Source organism: Fusarium sambucinum, chromosome I, assembly GCF_050947815.1.
Source record: "Fusarium sambucinum isolate potato_lamoka chromosome I, whole genome shotgun sequence".
In the NCBI taxonomy this organism is placed as follows: domain Eukaryota; kingdom Fungi; phylum Ascomycota; class Sordariomycetes; order Hypocreales; family Nectriaceae; genus Fusarium; species Fusarium sambucinum.
The window spans coordinates 4,292,689-4,313,282 of record NC_139294.1 but is presented as its reverse complement, the minus strand read 5'-3'; the positions used below and the strand labels follow the sequence as shown (position 1 = coordinate 4,313,282).

Genomic DNA, 20,594 nt, shown 5'->3' with positions numbered 1-20,594 from the left:
AACCCGGTGCAGTGCGAGCTCGAAAACTCAAAAAAGGCACACAGCAAGGCGCTTAAGCTCGCGAAGAATGCAGTTTTCTCTGCAATCAAGGACAGCGTCGTATTGGATTTCCTGTCTGGACATGGCCGTTGATAGTAAAGCGCTTACTTATCACCCAGCACTGTATCTCGCCCGGATGATTTATCCCGCGGCCCGTCCAGGCACGATGACGCTTTCATGATAACTCAAACTGAATAGTTAGCCGCGATAACGGGTCGTGGGGTTTCTTTGGTTTGACTGCAACCGGTCAGCGTAAGCTTCGGGATACCCAGAGAGATCGACGATACATAAGTTGGTCTCCTTTGCTGTGGTCTTGTTTACTTAATAGAACAAGCCCACAGGCTGACCAGGCCAAGGCGTGACACACCCATCATGAGCTTGAACCCATGCAATGGCATCCCTGCTCACTCTCATCCTCACACTCGTGGGAACGGGTAACCCGTCATCGATTGCACCTTATCTTGGAGGACACCCTTATTATGAGCAACACCTGACTCCTCCTTGAACAACGCAGACGCATCCCTTTCAGATCACTCTAGTGCACATTTGCATGGTTTCACGGCAGCACCGTTGCACTGTCGACGTTTTGTATGCCCTGCACCGCATTTGCAGTGCGTTGCGCATACATTGGAGTTGGAGCGAGCTGACGCACGCCCTGTTGTGTAACCAAGCAGCCAGGCCAAGACAACACAGACTTGACGAGACAAAACTCTTGGCTCATTAGTCTACAGATGGCAGGGACGAACCGATTGACTGAGACATCAAGGCAGATAGAGAGTATGCAAATCACTAGCATGTACACAAATTCGATTTGATCCTCGAGGCAGCGCTGTATGATGCCAAAAATCAATCATGCCGTGATGTTTCTTTCCGTCAATTATGACATCCGCAAACCTGCTGGGTATCTCTTCCCTCAGGTCCTTTTTTCAAGGAGCCATATTCGTTCTTCCTCTTTTGGTGTCGTGCTTCATGACCTCTTCAAGTCCCTGGCCCTGACCCTGGCTTTGGCATACCCGCCATGCCGAGTCCAGGGTTACCTCGAAATCTAGGTGACCTCGGTGTGGTATTCCGTAACCCTACGCGCAGCCAAGGGTGCTGCCATCCCACGCAAATTCCCCTGACCGATCTACGCCATGTACCTCAAGCAGAAATAAGGCCTGCAAGCCATGTCTGCGCTGCATTATCAGTGAGATGAGGCACAACACCATCGAAAATGGTGGCATACGAGTTTCGCAGCATCATTTTGGGGAGTTAATGGTGACATGTAGTGGATTCTTGAATCCTAGCAATTGCTGTAGGAACGTCGGTTGTCGTTACAAGGGATGCTCGGCAAGTTTCGAGAACCCACAAATAAACCGAGAGGCAAGGCAACACGAGTGTTAATGAGAGATATTTGGAGAGGTTCGAACCAACGTAACATCTGCAACATGGAAATGAGAGTGGCGAGAAGTTGTTCACTTGCAAAGTGACTTGTTAGTCGTTCGTTCTAGGCTCTCGGTGCGGGTCCGGGGTTTCTTCATCAACTGCAAGAGAAGCCATTTGGAAAGGCAACCAGCCCATCAATCATGAACAGCCATCTGGTTATAAAACGCGATACTATTAATCCTTTTGAGGCCGTCCCTCGTTGGTTCTTTATCGCCTGAGTGAGTCTGGCAGATGAAGCAGCTGGGTATCTTTGGTTTTCTTCCAATAGCTTCAGGGCTATGCTGCAAGTCCAGGAAACGGGTCGTAGGAATAGCAGCTCAGAGAGGCTGAAGAGGGGATCCTCTGGCGCCTAGGGTTAGATGCAACGCATATCGCACATATTGTTCAAGGGGACTGCAGCGCTTCAGACGATGGGGTGCGGAGTTTCGAGACGAGGAGACAAGTGGATAGCCAGTATGAGGCTGAGGACTTGAGTTAATAACAAGCGCCCTTGTCAAGATAGGGTCGCGATTGAGCTTTCATGGGTGTTGGAGTAACAAACTCATGAGGCGATATTACAAAAAGTAAAAGGGAAAACTGCGAAAAGACTCATATGTTCTGTGTCAAGATAACGAAGTAGATTTTGTTATTGTCGCAATTCTCTGGTGGTCCTATTGCACATCGGAGATATCCATAGGTAGGTAGGTAAGCTCTCATATCATTTCACTCTGGAGGGTGCGTATCGTATAGCCAGCTAGCCTTCACATGCTAGATAGAGCGTGGCTTCCAGTGCTAAAGTTGGATCCTGCTGGTCGATCCCAGTGACTAGAGCCACATTGCTAGGGTGAATCGAGAGTCGAATGCAGAAACTTCAGCAGGCATCCATGTAGTCTAGGTGTTCATCAGGAACCACAAATTATCCATCTCAATTCCTTGTTCTCTCTTGTCGTTTCGTTAGGATGGAAGTCAGCAAGTTCCACCTGCTCGGACCGAGATGACTTGCGTTCACTATTTAAGTCTCGGTCGATCCGATATGCGAGAAACGAGGGCCAATTGTGAATCATGATTGGCTGACTCTTCCAGACAGTGCTTCCATACTGGCTGTTCAAGACATGGAATCTTCGCTCGAGAACATGAGAAAGGTTGCGATAATGAGAGTCTGGTAGCGTCTGTAGGTGATATCCGTAACGTATATTGATATTCCAGTGACGTATCGATATATGATAAAGGAAGCAGCACTGATACCAGAATGGGACAACGACATGTTATTATCGACATACCATTGACTGTCCAATAGCAACCATGTTTGGTGATGCATCATGGAGTGTAGCCAAAACCATGCATGATCTTATCACGACACTCATGGTATATATTCCCAATGCTGTGAACGAATGGTATTTGTGTCTTGTTGAAAGCAACCCAAAATCCAACACTCCCCAAGTAGGTATGCTCCACAAATGGTGAAAACGGCGGGCAACTACCAAGAGCGGCATCCCGAGAACTTTGGTATAGAGTGCCATTTCAGTTACTGCTCTCAGTGAAACTCGAAATAGAATATGACAGAACATGCAATCTGTCACTGTGGGAGAGACCGAACATTGAGGGACCTCAAGAAATTCACAAGTCTCTCAAGGTATTACGTATCAGCACTGGTCGAGGATCATTTCTCTTTGTAAATAGTGCTCCTGTTTCCATCGGCGCCAGTGATGCTAGCCAAAGCTTGTGTCCTCACCAGTGCGGAGACCCCCCAAACAATCACGGCCCACCAGGATATCACCAAGACTCTAGTGATGGATGAATAGAGGCTCATCCTGCGTGGGAAGGTGTTTGTAAGTGAGAATAGAAAGCTAAGCGTATGACAGACTTTTAGATTCCTTGGAAGAACAGTATTATTCGTCAGAAGCATGGCTGAACAAGTCGTCAGAGAAAAATAAACGTGTGCTTTGAAGGTTTGTTAGACCCGTTGGCAATCCTGGTAATACCAGGAAGAAAAGAACGATCCCCATGTCGATCAGGGTCCTTGTAGAGTTGCTCAGTAGTCCAGCAGCTAGGCCCCGAGATGGGTATCTTCAACTACCTACCTAGAGAAAGTATGATGATGCTCGCCTGGAAATCTTAAAAATTGCGTAACTGTGGTACTAATTGGTGAGGTAAGACCGAGAAAACATCGGTGTCGTAGTTGAATGGTTCCGTCAGACGGATCCGTGAATACATCAATTAATCCTCATTTTAACAACCGGACAGGTTCGGTTACGAGCCAATACTAGAGATCCCAATCTCAACGATGTTTATAGACCGGGAACTTTCAAGTAACCATGGCCAAGTCATCGATTCTTATTACACTCGAAGTCAGCCGCCAATGGTTTCATTCAGTACATATACCAAGGGGGAAGAGGTTTGTTTGTGGCTACATGATGTTGTACAACAACAAACCTTGCGATGTAGTTTCTCAGCCTATATGAGAGTAATTTACCTCAATGCGGGTTAATGCAAGTTAACAAGTTAGTTGTCTTTTGAGAACCACTATCGGAAAGTCAACAGCGTATAATCAACACTGTGCTCGTAGGCTTGGGTTATCAAATTGCCAGATCGGGTTGACTGGCAAGAGAACTCACGGCAGACAAAACTGCGTCCGCTGTCTCTGTTGCCAAGATCCCCTTACTTTACCTTGGGTCAATGTAGGTAATACAGTAACAGTAATACTGCAGCAGCCCTCCTATAGCCACATTGTACCCGCATCCGCATCTACGCCCACATACTTGATACATACCGCAAACCAGATAGTGCAAGCCATATGCAGTGGCCACTAGGTTGAAGCGAAGACAACATCGTGGAGCTGATAGTGCAGTGACTATCAAAATTGTCTGCACACAGCATCTCGCAGCAACATGTCCTCTCAGGGCCCACTCACGGGAGCAACCCGCAACGGATCTTGTTGTCAGGAAAATACATGGCTGTGCCAGTCACCAGTTAATGACAATGGCGGCATAGATGGGTCATGGCGCAAGGGTCCAAGAAAAAAAGCTTGGAGTGTTTGTTAATTCTCGGGTTTTCACGGATTACTTGAAAATTGCTGAGCTGAATACGTGTGTGGCGAGAGAAGTCATATCGGAAACCGCCCGAGATACGAATGGAACGAAGCAACTGGCATCAGAGAGCCGAGCCGAGAGAACAACAATTGCATCGAGCACAGCAGATGATAATGATAAGCATGATTGTGTTAGTCGGCGAGGGAGTCAAAGACATAGTAAGGAACTCGGAGAGGGAGATATGAAACTCAGATAAGGAAGATGAAGATAAGCAGTCGTTGAGAGGCTGTCGCGGTCGCTCTCTATAATACCATTGGATCTGTAGCAAGAAGATATCGAGGAGGGGTGCACCGTTAGTGATTGTTGTACTCCAGGACGCTTGGCCTCTGTTTGACTTGTGAGAGATGATGGATCTGTGTATCTGGGGGATATTCTGGGGTGAGGTGAGGGGTAGAGGGGGTGGATTGGATTGGGCTTAGTTTCATGAATCTGGCTGCCCGGGCCTCAGGGTTCCACAAGAAATGTCCGGTCTATAGATAACTTTACCTTAAATTTATACTAATAAATTAAAATATATAAAATATAAGATAAATACTATAAGATAAAGAAAGCTTTATATTATATAATATTAAGTTTTTTATTTTTATAAGTATTTTCTATAGCTATTTATTTAAAAAATAAAATATACCCTTTATTATTAGCTTTTTAAAATTAATTTAAAAATATAAAAAAAAAGATATATAATTATATAATAATATAATAGTAAATATTAGCTATTAAAGTTTATTATTTATCTTAGTATTACTTAATAATATTTTTATAGATTTAATTATAAATTCTATAAATAATAGAGATTCTAGTGAGAAAAGAAGGAACCGGTCATTTCTTGTGGAACCCCCTAGCCGGGGCTTGCAAGTGCAGTGGAGAAGAGTCCAAGAGCATTACATAGCATTAGCTTCAGCATTAGCAAGTGCGAATGTGGGCAGTGGCTTCCAACCAAGAGCTCCAAGAGTCTGAAGCAGAAGGAAAGAACGAGTCCGACACCTGCCAACGCTTGCTGGGCTAGGATGATTGGTGTTGGTTTCTCTACCATCATGATGGGAAGTATATCAAAGTGCTACTATCTTGAATCAGGTGCTTGAAGCAGCCATCAATCATCAGACACAGCATCAGCCCTATGATTTCACAACATCTTGAACAATTGACGAAGCAGCATAACAGCCGGTCAAGCCAGGCATACCTGGTCAAGCGAGAACGTTGGAGAATGACAGGTTTGACCAATCAAGGGGGTCAATTGATAACAGTGGGCGGCATCCAGGCACAGACTGCAGTGCGGTACGATACATCAGACACGGCATAGATACATGCTTGCAACGGTTGGGAGAAACCACATGGTTGTTATGCGAGGGGGCATTGGAGTGTCGGACAGGCAGATTCAGATTGTTGGTTGGTCGGTTAGACCAGTTCTTAGACAGTCTTACTAGCACTCCCTTTGTTTGTTGAAAACACAGGACAAACATGCCATGCGTGTATGAGTCTTAGATAGCTAACAGACTATCCGGATTGTGACACAAGGTGCTCGGCAATGTACTTCCATTTTTAATCACGGGACTCCACGTCTTAGAGATAAGGCCTCCCCCACGGCAACTTTCATGGCATACACAACAAGTGTTGTGTTCTGATGTAGCTCCCAATCGACTGGCTACCCTGAAGCCGTCTAACAGGCTTGAACACCCTCAACGGCAGAGCCTCAGTTGCTAAAAACATTGATTGTGGCAGCCATTATCAACCCTGCCCCTGGCTTTCCTAAACCTACCTAGATAATTCTTCATTTCCTCATCTTCCCGTCGCTGATGGTAGGGTTACGTTGGTGGAGGCCGGATTGCCGATGTTGGGATGTAGCCAAGACGATCGGAATGTCATAATGACAATATACATGTGGAATTCAAGACCAACGTTACGCGGCCCAGGGAATGAACCCTGAAAGTGAGATGCATTTCGCACAGCTGCTTGTCCAGTAGTCAAGAAAGGGACGAACGCGCAGGTTGTGAGGTAACTGGGCATTCGTATTACATACAGTATCCGCAGGCTGCAGTCCATTCCCCTTCAGATTTCTGTCATAGGGAGAGAGAAACGTCGATCATTGAGGCAACTAAACGTCGATCCCAGAGACCGCACGGACCGTACCATATGTGGAATTACATCAATAATATAAGAACAGTCTGATGCTCAGGAATGCCGTGACTTTATCACGATAGCCGTAGGAGTGCATTCCTTTCCTGTGATGTAACGAAGACCCAAGCGCGACCGAGGAAGCGACGAAGCCACACCCGGTATTGGTGATGTATCTCGACTGATACGGTTGAGACCGTCTGCATGTATGATAACTGGTCTGAGATATTTGCTTGCAGGGGCTGGATAGAACTGGCTTGGCACAGGCATGTAAACGAATTAACAAGACCAAGTCCAGAAGCTGGACGTGTAATTGATGACAGAAATAACACGGACAGCGGCCTGAGATGGCAATTGGCTTCTGACGAAGCGTATTCTCTCAAAGCTTGCAAGTATCATGTAACGTTATCCAAGACCAAATTAGAGCATTAGAGCAAAGAGGCTGAGGATATGAGGCGGCAATCAACACTGCATATTCTAGAGACTTTTACAGCGCCCGAAACATTGGCTGAATGCCACAGTGGGTGGTATTACGTTTTGACCCCCAAGGAATTGAGTTTATTGGCGTCAGTAGAGTTCCAGGTTGGTGCACACACAGCCACTAATAACATTTATCTCTCCGAAGACAATCGAATCCATGGTGGAGGCTATCTCCAGTTCTCTCCAGCCTCAAACCACCCAGCACTCGCTGCCGCGCGGGCTGATGTGATGTGATCGAGACCTAGGACTATGGAGCACTTGGATGAGCTGATGTGGATTTGAGGTTCGTATCCAACCAAGTCGAGTATGATAATGGCTATAACTACAGCTGCTACGATCTATTGCAGTAACTCCGAGTTTGTTTACTGGAGCTCACAGTAATTCTCTCATCCCTGTTTATAATTAGGAAGGATGTGGAGAGCCCATACAGCTAGCTACCAAGTCAGCTTAGCGATCGAGGGAGACGATCAAGGTTGTATATGCAAGAGTCCTAAATAAGATATTTCTGCAAATATAATTGTAGAATTTTGTGTACGGGTTTCATGATCAAGGGCAGGGCACAACGCCACGAGATGTGAATTGGCAAAAATGACAAGCAATGACGTTAGGTACCTAAGTCAGTCATTCAACCAAGGTCAAGACAGAGCCCTGCACGAGAGTGAGACATACATAGTGGGAGGAGGAGGAGGGTAGGAGGGGAAAACGTTTGCCAAAGCAACGCAAAGATGTTGTTGTGGAGTGGATCTCCTTGGAAGAGGCTTAAAAAAATTTCCTTCCTTTTCAATGTATCACATTTGTTTGTGTTTGGAGGTTTCTGGAAATGCTTTCCCTCCCAATGGGACCGCTAATTGCAAAAATAAAATAAAATAAAACCAAATTAAATAAACTGGCTGCTTTGAATAATTAAAGCAAGGGGCAATAAGCTACGGTTAAAAAAATATATATAACCAAGTAAGAGGCTTCTGGAACTTATTCGGCCCTTGATAATCCCCGCTATGTATTGTCGGGCGTTGCGAAGGAGTCCAAGCGAAGCCAAGCGATTGACTAAAAAAGAGTTAGAAAAAAATAGAGAAAAAAAATTCATAAAAAATTCCCACGATGTTCCCCTGCTGTGGATGTGGACCCTTGTCAAGTGTCTTTCATGGTCCTTGGCCATCTTTCCCCCCTGTTCAGGCCCCAAAAGTCAAAGAGTTGCCCGTCCAATCCCCTGGATTCGGTTTCGACGGGGGAACTAATCGTGGACCCCCGGAGGACAAGACAAGGTCGGCTGTCTAGGTTGGACCGTTCCGCTGGGCCCCTTTCAGTGAAGCACCCCCTTACCCTGGTTCACTTCGTCAAGACTGACTCTGTTCTGCTTGCACTCTCGGCTGTCTCAAATGAACATTCCAGTGAAGGATCAGGTTTAGTTGGGCTATTACGGGAGAGTAAAAGTAGATGGCTTCAAATTTTAGACATGATCTATAACCCATAATCCATAGCACCCTTTTGTTCACGAGTCGAGCACAACAGAGTTGCAGTGCCATATTGACTCGGGCATCTCCTGTACAAGGCGTTGTATTAGATAGCACCTCCTCCTCCACCTGCAAAAAAGCCATGTTGTTTCGCTGAACCAGAACTGATCTCCATTCTAGACCACTTTTTAATTGTTTATTTCATTTTCTTTCTTATCACGAGACTGAGACTCATCATGGTCTCGTCTGTCTCGGTTTCTGGCACAGAAACGGGCCCGGACTCTCGATTCAGCCGAAAGTAGAACCAGGCAAAAATATTAAAGCCCGGGCCATCTGAAAGCGCCTGTTATGTATCCGTACATACGAATGGATGTCGTGCTTGTCAACTGTCCAGGGTGAGGCTCTACCTACCTGACCCAAGTTGGTTCGTCTCAGCCGGTTCCCCAATCATCACGCACGTCGGTTGCCCTGCTGTCAGTGTAAACCCAAGTGACAATATATTCAACCTTCCCTTGTCGGTCAGGAGACGATCTCCTGATCACATTCTTACCGTGATGGCAACACTTGCATCGTATTGTATCGTGCAGTATCGCTCGCTACCACAGAGTAAGATTCTCGTCATTCCTGCCCTGCAACGGTCAATTCCGTGGAGTGGGTTTGGAAGCAAATTGCTCTCAGAGTTTGGGTTTTATAACCCCGCAAACAACCTTGTAACTTCATCTTGAAGGCTTATTATTGCCATTGCGTACATACGGTCCGAGGTCATAGCATTTCAATTTACAACATGGTCATGGGGTTGCACATACGGCCTGTTCGGTTGATTACCTTTTTGGCTGTGGAACCTGACCTGACCTACCTCTCGGAAGAGCTGGAGTTTCTGAGGGCAACGAGCGCCAGCATCAAACACCAAAGCTAAAATGCGAACGGACTCTGCTGGAATCGAACACCTCTCTACATGGTTTTTAGAAACACTTGTCTAGAGGTTAATTAACTGGTTCATTATCTCGTTGGTTATCCTATAGGTTGAGTTTGTTGGCGTCCAAAAGCTTCAAGGGCTGAATCAGTGGTAAGATGTCGCGTAAGTCAAGGGATGAGTTGTATTCCGTATTAGGTCGTCGTGGTGTTGAAGAAATGCAACATGATTATATCCAAAACTGAGGCTTCTCGATTGGCTCAGAATGATTATCTAAAACAGAAGCTTGGCTGCGCATTCCTGATGAGAACTCATCTTTGACAGACTTCAAATGGGAGTATCGCATAGCATCGTATCGCCTTCTTAAAACTTGGACCTGAAGAAGAACCTGGCCGACACACAGACATGTGTGCACGGTTATTCCATACACGGGATGCCTTTGTAGAGAAAACTCGCTACATTACCTACCTAGTATCTCGAGATCCCTAGTATGGTAAAACCACAATACTGAGTGAGGCTCGCTTGCGCCCCCATGTTGGACCTCCACGCTTTTGAGAGACACTCCCCCCACGCCCCCCTTCTCTGCTGCTTCTCATCTTGTTCTACAGATTCCCGATCAAGAGGCAATTATGAAGCGACCTTTTGCAATGGAAATGGCGTGAGTTTGCGTGCTACCTAACAGGATGACCTTTATTGGCGTACTACGAGGGTGGTATGCTTTGATATTGAACTGACGCTCTGCAACATTGGCTTGAACCCCACGTCCGGGAAAAAGCCATCTGGTTGTCTTTCTTATAGTACCTTGTACCTCGACCATGCCTTTGACGTTGACGTTGCCCTTGTCGACAAATTGTAGCCGATACATTTGAAACTCTAGAATCGGGGTTGACGTCGAAATCGCCTGAGACAAAGCCATCCCCTCAATATCCCCAAAACGACACCATCGCTAGTTACCTCAGTGGCTCATAGCTACAGGCCGATCTGTCACTATTAGCAACAGTATGTAGACACCTTTTTGGATAGCTGTTGTGCAAGACATGGGCCAAGGGCAGAGCCCGCAGGCTATTCGATTCGACACAAGCAGCTCTTCTCCCTTGGCCTCGTCCAAGTTGAATGTATATCAACGAACCTCTTTACTGGACCCTTGTCGCCATAATCAACATGACATAACACGCGTGCAGTATGCATATACGGCGTATGGGTACGTACATCTTATCAGCGAAGGAAATGTGCAGTCAGTACTGAAGCGGACTAAACACCAAAGGGGGTCGATGTGCTGCTCGCCGAAGCTTAGAAACTTGACCGGCCATGCAAGCTCGCTCTTGTGCATCAACACCATAGCATAGCATAGCATCTTAGCTACCTCTGTGCGCACATAAGGATGATGCTGGACGGACTGGGGAAGTTGCAAGGCCCCAAAGATGGAAGATGGGATCGGAGACCAGGACACTGTACCTATCGGACATGAGCAAGAATCCCGTCGCCAGTCACAATGTAGATAGATGGACACACCTTTGGCTTCTTTTAGCTGCTCTTGTTTTAGCTGAGGTCAAGAGTTGAGTTTAACAGGAGAGTTACAGTGCAGTTTGTGTTTATCCCACCTCAGAATTACGACATTAGTCTTCACCGTTTGGATTCCTTTTATCAACTGCCGATGATTTTGTGATGGCAGGCTCACTCTCATTGCTCCTCGACCTTGACATAAATGAATCAATGAATAGATGGCTTTCTAGTGGTACGCCCTCAAGTCACCTCATCGGTCCCTCGTTTGATAGACTTTCTAATGGGTATTTTTTTTGGTCTTGGTTCTTGGTCTTCCATGGTACCACCGTACTCTAAGTTTGCGTGTAGTTGACTTGTTTGGATCGTAGGTCTCAAGGATAAGGCAACGGCGTTTTTGTGGCTTCTTATCTCCCCCGCCCTCCCTTCTGATGTTCCCTTTCCAAGCCCCAAACCTAAATTATATTTTAGGTGCCTGCCTTCTTACCCTTTTCTCGTCTCTCCTCGTCTCCGCTCTTTCTATTTAGGTACCTTTCATCATCCATCAACTTGACCCTAGATTTGTATATGCTTCATTCACTTTTTGATTAGGTCTCTTATTAAATCCTGCTCCTCCTTCTGAATCAGAACAAACACAAGGGACAGCAGCACCTACGAAAGTACCTAGCCACCCACTCCGCTAGACACCCACTGTACGATCTACCCAATACCATTGTAACGGGCGCAAGCCTCCGCTATCCGGCCGGTGACCGAAGTGCCAGTGCAGTGCACTGCAGTGTAGAAGCAACCTAACCACCAAGAACGGAACCAAGATCAAACAGACCCATCGCCAGGCCAGACCAGACTTGCTTGGCCAGTCCCCACGATTTTCGTCACCGCAACTGGGTCTGGGGAGGTCTCCGTTGCTCCAACGCCACCACGCCTCGACCAGGCTTAGATCATCCCTGGCCTGCCATTGTACCGTGCTGTACACACCCAACCAGAACCAGATTCCGAAAGCCCACACCCACAACACACACCAACAAGCACCGGGTTACGCTACGTACTCCTCCGGTACGCTAGAACTAGCCCCAAACAGAACCTGTCCACCTGCCCCAAGCCTAAGCCCAAGGGGCCCCGGCTATCACCTACTCTGCTTTACATACATGCCCGTCGGCTGTTAACTTTAGTGAGGTCGACTCTGCGCCTGCTATAAGCCTGGCCCCCCACCCGCATTGCCAAACCCATTCTCTCTATACTTCGTACCCACGCCGCATCTACACCTTGACTTTACCATCGACATATCCCCCTCCACAGCATACCTTTGGCATCTCGCTTGGTCTTGTCTTGCTTGTACTCATGAGTCTCTAACTTAGACTCCCTCAATTCCACCTCTTCTTGGTGCCGCGGCATTGCAACAACATCACAACGGTTCTCCTCTAATCTCCATCATGGCTGTCGTTCTTCCATCCGACGATAACGGTTACTTTGCCGGGTCCGGCCTACGACGCTCGCATTCACAATCCAACTTCGCCTCTTCGACCTCACCATTTTCTACCTCTTCTCATTTGAGCGACCATCATTACAGCCCAGCTACCAAATCATACGCCGAATCAAACTCATCATCTGCTCCCTCATCTCCCCGTACTGTCCACGCCGACTCTGTGGATCTCTCCTACGCCTCAACCCCCGCCACTAACCTCTCCATTGCTTCTGACTACGACGACCACATCAGCCTCGCTGAATCACCCGAAGATCACTTCATGTTCCCATCTTTTGCACAGGAGAAGTTCTTCGTTCACCAAGATATTCGCCCTCACATTCACCATGACGATAACCTAGAACCACCCCCAAGTCCACGAACAGGCGATTCTTATACTGTCTCTCCTGCCGAACACGAGAACTCTGAGGAGGCTTCCGAGGACACATCAAGACCTGAAACACCCGAGCACGAAAAGTCTGAGCATGCCGAGGACGATACTGCAGTCTCCAGCAGGCCTTCGCGACAGGTTGATTACTTGTCTCATGAATGGAGAGAAGAGGATATCTGGTCATCATGGCGATACGTCGTGACTCGAAGGGGAGAATTTCCCAACAGCGCGCGGTTAGAAAACGCTTCTTGGAGGACATGGATGAAGGCCAAGAACAACCTCAAGACTATCTCTCCCGAATCTCTCAACTGGTTTGTACCCCATGGCGTGTCTCTGGTTATATAAATACTTACATCTATAAGGCTTAAGGATTGTGATGTCACCTGGCTTTATGGTCCTCTGCAGTCAGGACCCAAAAACACCCACTCTACCCACACGGAGCCCTCTAGCGTTTCGCTTTCCAAGACCGACTCACTTGTCAACCTCAACAAGAAGCCCATCCTGAAGAAGAGAAGTATGTCTGAGGTCATGCTTCAGCGATCGTTATCCACGGCCTCATTATTGAAGCAAGCCACCGCAGCTGTCAAGGCCCAAGAGACACGAGGAATTCTCCGACCCCACCTTGGCCGTTCCAACACAGATTACTTTGCTTACCCTTTTGCATCACGCCGATTGAGTGGAGACAGCAGCAGCATCGCCCCTTCGGTTGAGTCATCTGGCGTTATTTCTCCCAGTGCGGAACGAAAACACATTCATTTCAACGAGCAAGTCGAACAGTGCATAGCTGTTGAAATCAAGGGCGACGAGGAAGAAGAAGCAATCGATGATCATTATGGTTCTGACAGTGATTCAGACGACGGAGTCATGATGAAGCGGGTCCAGACAAAGAAGAGGCCCATCTCCCGACGCAAGACTTTAAAGCCAAAGCCAGCTGTTGAAGGGAAGACAATAGCCAAACTTCCGTCTACTACCCTCAAGTATCGTGAAGACACTCCCGAACCACGAGAGACTGCTATGAAGCACTCTAGAAGCCCGCTCATGTCCCCTTCCTCTTCGCAGGAGACTCTGCGACCTGCTAAGCAGTCCGGAAAGTTCTTTTTCGGGGAAGAGGATCATGATGATAGCCTTGATGATGCGCTGTTGAGCCCCCGCTCAGGGTGGGCTTCACCACCTAGTGAAGGCATCAATGGCGGTCTAAACAGATCCATCTCTTCAGGCAGCCTTTGCGAGGAACCTGCGGGTATGCGACGCACGCCGTCAGGTATGTTTATGCCTTATGAGGAAGGCGAAATACAGCCAGGGGATGGGATTTTTGGCCGCGTTATCGACACGGTCAATACTGCCCGCGACATCGCCCACGTTATCTGGAACGTGGGATGGAGGAAATAATGGATATACTGGCGTTCGACTTTCATTTAGCGACGCAGTGGAATTTGAACAAGCACAAATGCTTGTGGCTCACAATTTGTGAGTTGAAACGACGCCATGACAAAAATCGACAAAAGTGTTTCTACATAAAGGGATTTCCGAAGGAATTGGCATCGATCTGGCATTATACTGCAACCATCACATGCCGAGGCTTTGTTAATCAACAACCGGGCCTGGTGATAACAACATCCTGGAAAGCGGAATAGGATTCTATCTCATACACGGTCTGACAAGGGGGCGGACAGACATCCAAAGGGTAAAGAAAAGCAATGTGCGTGATGCGGATGGGATCTGGGTGGCTAAGACAGGATCCTCACGACAAGGGAGTCATTTACAAGGTCTGCTTAGTCGAGGCCTCAACCATTGGTTTCTAGGCCTGCCATAAAAGGATCAGCCGGCCCCATGACACCCTGGCCCTCAAACTCCAGCTACAAACCCAGGGCAATGGAAATTGACCATTGCAAAGGTCACAGGCCCGGTGGATATTCGGCGTTATAATTTTTTTTTTCGCTCCTGTCTTTCTTTTGTGGCAAGGGCTTTTTTCTTCTTCATGATATCCCATAAGCAAGTGGGTACTACGGATCACAAGGCGGCCCCGGGCGGCTACGGACGGATCAGGAATGGCAAAGGCAAAGGTATATGGGGTCAATTGATTTTTCAGCGACTACGGCGACTCTACGGTATTGGCAAAGCCATGGAAAGGACGGATCAAAGAAGAAAGAAACAAGGGCACAAACGGCAAATGGCGACAGGACCGGATCTTCAGTGCGTTGGTGTATTCGTTGTACATAAAGGCAGAGGCCGGATCACGACGTACACATGTGGACCGGACTGAATCGAGACATGTTGCAAAAACCAACACAAAAGCATGCTAAGATACAATAATACTACGTTTACATCATGCCAATCATGCATGGCATTTGGCCAAAATAGATCATCTGCATCATATTCAGTCATGGACCTGATATCCTTGGAGCCGCTTCATTTAAACTAGAGACGAATTGACTGAGGTTAGTTTGTACCTTGCTGATCATCTGTGCCCTTGGTTTCTCTAAGGCACCTAGCTCATATTTTACAGGCCGCCGTTGGATTGAATTTGCCACATCTCAAGCGTAGGCGAAAGCTCTTCGCGGGCGAATGAGCGCTTCGTTTGCATCGATCGCCAACTGACATTTAAATGCACGTCTCAAAAAATTGTTGGGGAAACAGGACACGGCCTGGTCTGTTCTCTTCAGCCCGCGTGACCTCATTACGCGTGCCCTAGCAAATTTGCCGCATATTACAAATGTCAGTGTCGCGGGTAAAGACAATTACTGTTACCGACTAATCGATGATATCAACCTTTTGCAAGCAGGGGGTATGGCTGGTTGAAGACATGTCTTGTGAGTGAGGTTATCAGCCGAGAATGTCGCGTTGCTTACTGTCTTGTGGTAGTGAGGAAACGTTTGACGATGGTCACTCGCGACATACAACATTGGCATCGAAAGAGTACTTGGGATTTGGTCTCTATAATTGGATGATCTACTGTACATCTAATGCCTTTGTATACCAGAACTTTTCCAAATCTGAGTTGGTACGTGTAAGAAAATATGGTACAGTATGGTACAGGCAGGTGGGTGACGTACATCGGGCAAGGGGTCATCTATCATCAAGTTCCAGTGCCCGGGGGGCAACAGAAAAGTTGACCCCTAAGCTCGAGGGTGCAAAAACAAATGACCTAATGATCTGCTCCAAAACAACATGGACTGGCTCATTGATTTCGTCTCTCATACTCGCAGCAGTCGAGTTTTCTGATCCTGGCGGAGTGCCCCCTGAGAATAAGTGATTGTACAGTGCATTTGCGGCCACATGACTTCGATTGACTAACTTCAGGGTTCTGTCAATCAATCCTCTAGAAGGAAACCCCATGTTTCTGACGCAGGGGGTGGGGTGACACGATGGGATGTGCGAAAATGCGGGGGAGAAATGAGCGACTCCACGTCAGTCAACGACCAAGTGCTGCGATGCATTATGCCGTGAGCCATTGAAAATAGAATCCGAGAGTGGATGTGATAGCAACAGGTGAGACAAAATCACCGCCAATCTTGCTCACGATCCCGCAAGACATGCTGTTGCCGTCAAGGCGGTGACGGTGAAGCCTGGAACCTTCTACCCCAACAAAGCCACTGTTCGAGAAAGACCCTGCGGCGTAGCTCACGAGGCCGGGGTCGGGTCCGGGGAATCCGGGGATGGTGCCGGCTGGCTATTGGGATTGGGATTGGGATAGTGCTTGAGCGCTTTGACGAAGATCTGCCGAGAGTGAACATTGACATCGGCCAGCTCAACGACGAACTTATCCCCCACTTTGATGTTCTTGACGAGCACGAGACCATCAATGCCATCAATGGTGAGGTTGGCCGATAGGTCGAACAGATCAATCCTGCCAGACACACCTTGTTTCCAGCGGGCATCGACTGTGAACCCTAGCTGCTTCGGTGCTGTCTTCTCAAACTTCCAAGCACGCACAAGAGCCATCAGCATCCACTCCTTGGTACCGCGAGATACGGTCCGGGCCATCTTCTCCCTCATACGTAGCAGAGACAGTGTGTTGGGGAGTGTCTCGTTGGTGAAGGGCAGAATTTCGTTCAGATCATCAGCTTCAGCGTCCATGCTGCGCTTCATCTCGCGCTCATGTGCTAATGCCGCGTGAATTTGCCAATGAACAATGAGATCAGAGAAGCGGCGAAGAGGGGAAGTGGCTTTGGTGTACATGTCCAAGCCGAGCATGAAGTATGGGCCTGGCTCTGTAGACAGTTCAACACCGCCAGTCATGCGTGATAGTTCCTGACGCTGCCCGGCCGATGGCGAGATGCCCTTGTACACAAGAGGATACAGCTCCTTAGTGGCATAGTCGAGTAATCTGGGCATGTTTTTCTCCGAATGCGCGTCTCGTCGGTAAGGAACTGGAATTTTGCGATCGTTGCACCATCGAGCAGCAATCTCACCGGCGAGTACCATGGTGTTTCCTACCACAGACGCACCGTTGAACGTGTCGTGGCTAACCTTGATGTAAGGGTCAGCTGGCAAGACTGCGGTGTCTTCCTCTTGCTCCAGTGGCATATCTCCTATTTTGACGGTGACGGAAGTGCCCCCTATAAAGACTGGCCATGCTCCTTTCTGGAGACGCTTCTCTCTGATGGCTCCTGCAAGACGATGCAATGTGAGGAGATCTTCCTTGCTCTTATCGTCCAAATTCTTGGCCGATACCATAGGCCGGTTTGGTGGATTGTCTGCTTTGTCGGGGAGCTGACCAACAACAAGAGTCTGATCAGACGTGACAGGCGGTGGAGGATCGTTGCAAAATTGGCTAACATCCTCTGGATCCAAGTATTTGACGTTGTGGACGGTGCCTGGCTCGATCTTGTAATCAAGCAAATCTCCGTTCTCGTTTACCTTTGCGCTAAATGTGAGAGCAGGCCTGCCTTTGGAAAGAGAGTACTGATCGACCAAACTCTCAGACTTGTAGTCTCCCGAATTATCGATGCCAATCTCCTGGGGAAGCATAGCTTGGAAATGACCAGGAAGATAAATATTCTCGGGGATCAGTTCCAAGAAGCGGCCCAATTCGGAATTTGGTTTAATTCCTGACGCTGGATCGGCTGTATGAATGTGAAGCCAGTACTCGTCGGGCTTCTCGGTGCGTTCCAAAGAGATACCATCGTCGATAAGAATTGTCGACGGAGCATCAATGCAGAAAATCGTATCGCTAGCCCACTCTCTTCTTGCGCCCTCTGCAATGTCCGACCGAATCGAATCTTCGAGACTGGTTGGTGTTTCTCGGATGAGGCCACCTCCACCCTGGATCTTGACTTCTGGGAAACGGACCTTGTATCGAGAGGGAATCTCCCATGGGGAGATTATACCCAATTCCTGTAGAAATGTCCAGGCGCAACTCTGATCGAGCCTGGCACCTTCGTACAGGTCTAGGGCCCGAAGCAGAAGAGAGCCATCCGCATGGAAGTGCGAAGAGTCCTCAAAAAGATGATAGCTAGCCCACCATTCTAGAAAACGAATAAACTCAACGTGCTTCCTTGACCAGTCTGTAGTTCGGATAGTAACCCCCGATGTGGGAGCAAGAATTCCGTGCGTCGTCCAAGCACGCTTTTCTCGGTTGGCAAGGACAATTTCTCGTGCTCTCAGAATAAACGTGCCAAAAGCCGTTCCGGCCAGCTCTTCCTTGGACATTTTGCCCCCTGATCTTCCCATTAGGTGAATGTATTCCCGGACCATGAGAGCCACACGGTTGATCATCATGAAGTCCTGGTACGGAAAGATCTCGAAAAGGTGGTCTTTCCTATGGCAGTCAGGCGATGGGCTTACTGGCCGGAAGATAAAATCGTTACGCAATAAAGCGGTATGAACAGCGTACAACGCAGGAGGGGGGAACTGTTTGCCCTGCTTGAGACCTTGGGGGAGCAGCAAGTCTGCCATCTCAAATAAGCTGAGATACTTGGTTTTCTTCCCATCCGATACTAGAGATCTGGCCCTGTCCAGACTGTTGAGACTTGCTTGGTAGGCCCGGTCTGCTTCCAAGATGAACTTTTTCATTTTTGCGATCAGATGAGCGCCAACGTCTCGGCCAGGACCTTTTTCTTGATTGCGCAATTCTTCGTACTGGTCCGCAGTAGCATTCGCGGGGATCAAGTCAAGAACCGGTTTTAGATGGCTGGCGGGGACGAAATTGGAAACAGAAAATATGGCAGCGAAGCCCAAGCTAATGACCCATCGGCCAGAATTCGTGTAGAAATGGTGCCTGTTGCCGAAGTACCCCAAGTATATACCGAACAGAGGTGTTCGAGATCCGGGCTGTTTCATCTCAACAAGATCACCAGGTGTTTGGCTCTTGTGTCCAACAATGGAAACTTCAGCTTCATCCGCGGCCATAGCCTCGACGCCATCGACCATGCCTACTGATTCAGCCTTGAAGTTGTCCAACTCGGAGGAGCCAGTAGATTGAGGGCGAGTGACGCTGTTGGTTACGTGTGACCAAAATGAGATATCTGGAATGATGTGAGTTACCTCTCTCTCAGGATCATTCGTGGCAGTCCATTCTCGTAGTCTTTCTCGCATCGGCCTCTTATCTATGGAGGCCGAAGGTTGAGGCAGAGAAGTGGGAATGTGCGATTGTCCATATGCACTTTGACGATGTCCCTCGTTAGGGGAAACAGTAGAGTACTGGGATCATAGTTAGAGAATGCCACTTTTGGAGTGATATTCAGGGTAACAAACTTGATGTATTCTGTTCAGAGATTGCACAGACGATGGAAGCGAGGATCGCAAGCCGTTACGGCTGTGCGAAACACACTTCCAGCAAACATAAGACCGACTTGACAATCTTAACATTTTCTCCCCTCTTTGGCGTATTTTATCAACGCCTTCAAAGAAAGGCACTTTCTTCAATTTCTTGACGCCGGCGCGAGGCTGAAAATTTTGCCTTTACGTGTTGGGATTCCTATAGTCGCGGTGTCACATGACATGACTCTTTCCACTTTAATAAGTCAATCAATCATACATATATTCATTCTCATTCAAAGCAACCAATACATCTCGCCATGCTGGATGAAATTCAAGATAATCACATTCAATACAATCATCGTGACTAGTTCACGCACCTTTGTGACCTATCTGTCGATGCACTTGTCAACAACAACAAAAGGGAATTTACCTTGATCAAGCGTGCTGGTTATTAGCCATCTTGATCAAGTCGACAACCCATTTTAGCCTTGGGTTAGCTATCGGCGAGTAGTCCCCTTTTGAGGAGAGACCTTCTCCAATTGGAAAGGTACTCTGACCGCTCAGAGCCAAGAGGCGCGTGAGATTTTCTTCATTTGCCAACAAGATGATTCCGTTAGGATCGACACAACAATCCCCCTCCCCAGGCTGCTTGCTTATTGGCTTACAGTTTCAACTAAGGGCAGGGCAGCATAGGACTAAGGAGGCCAGGGCATGAAAACATCTTTCGGTTAACGCGATGGTCTCGGCCTTTTGGTTACAGCGGTTGTGAGAGAAGCTGGCAAAATTCCATGGCTTCTGTTCTGGCAAGTTGAAAATGCTACGCGACGACGATAAATACGAAATGCAATCTGAGCTTGGGATCCAAGGATCATGTTATCATTCCGCGCGATATTAGGTCTGGGCTTAGCAGCCTTAGCTGTTTCGACCAGCGTAAAAGACTAGACTGGACCAACAAGCTTTGGTCCCAAGCTTTACCGGTTTAATCATTGAGTTATTTCCCCGCAAATGATAGAAGACATGCTGCAGTTGTGTCTTGTGCTTCTCGGGGGTGGCT

The 20,594-nt window shown here is 47.8% G+C and overlaps 2 protein-coding genes across 2 annotated transcripts; one reads left to right on the top strand and one right to left on the bottom strand.

Annotated features, from left to right (window-relative positions):
• Window positions 1-12,418: 12,418 nt before the first annotated feature.
• FSST1_004114 (GATA-like domain-containing protein) lies at window positions 12,419-14,227 on the top strand (the record flags this gene model as incomplete). The annotated part of the gene is made up of 2 exons (XM_083230259.1): window positions 12,419-13,149; window positions 13,201-14,227. The coding sequence occupies 2 exons, from the start codon at window positions 12,419-12,421 to the stop codon at window positions 14,225-14,227; spliced, it is 1,758 nt and encodes a 585-aa protein (XP_083087544.1).
• Window positions 14,228-16,459: 2,232 nt separating this feature from the next.
• Window positions 16,460-19,648, bottom strand: FSST1_004113 (exoribonuclease II; the record flags this gene model as incomplete). Its single annotated transcript, XM_083230258.1, has 2 exons — window positions 16,460-19,480; window positions 19,535-19,648. 2 exons carry the CDS (start codon window positions 19,646-19,648, stop codon window positions 16,460-16,462), a joined length of 3,135 nt encoding a protein of 1,044 aa, XP_083087543.1.
• Between the last annotated feature and the right edge of the window lie 946 nt (window positions 19,649-20,594).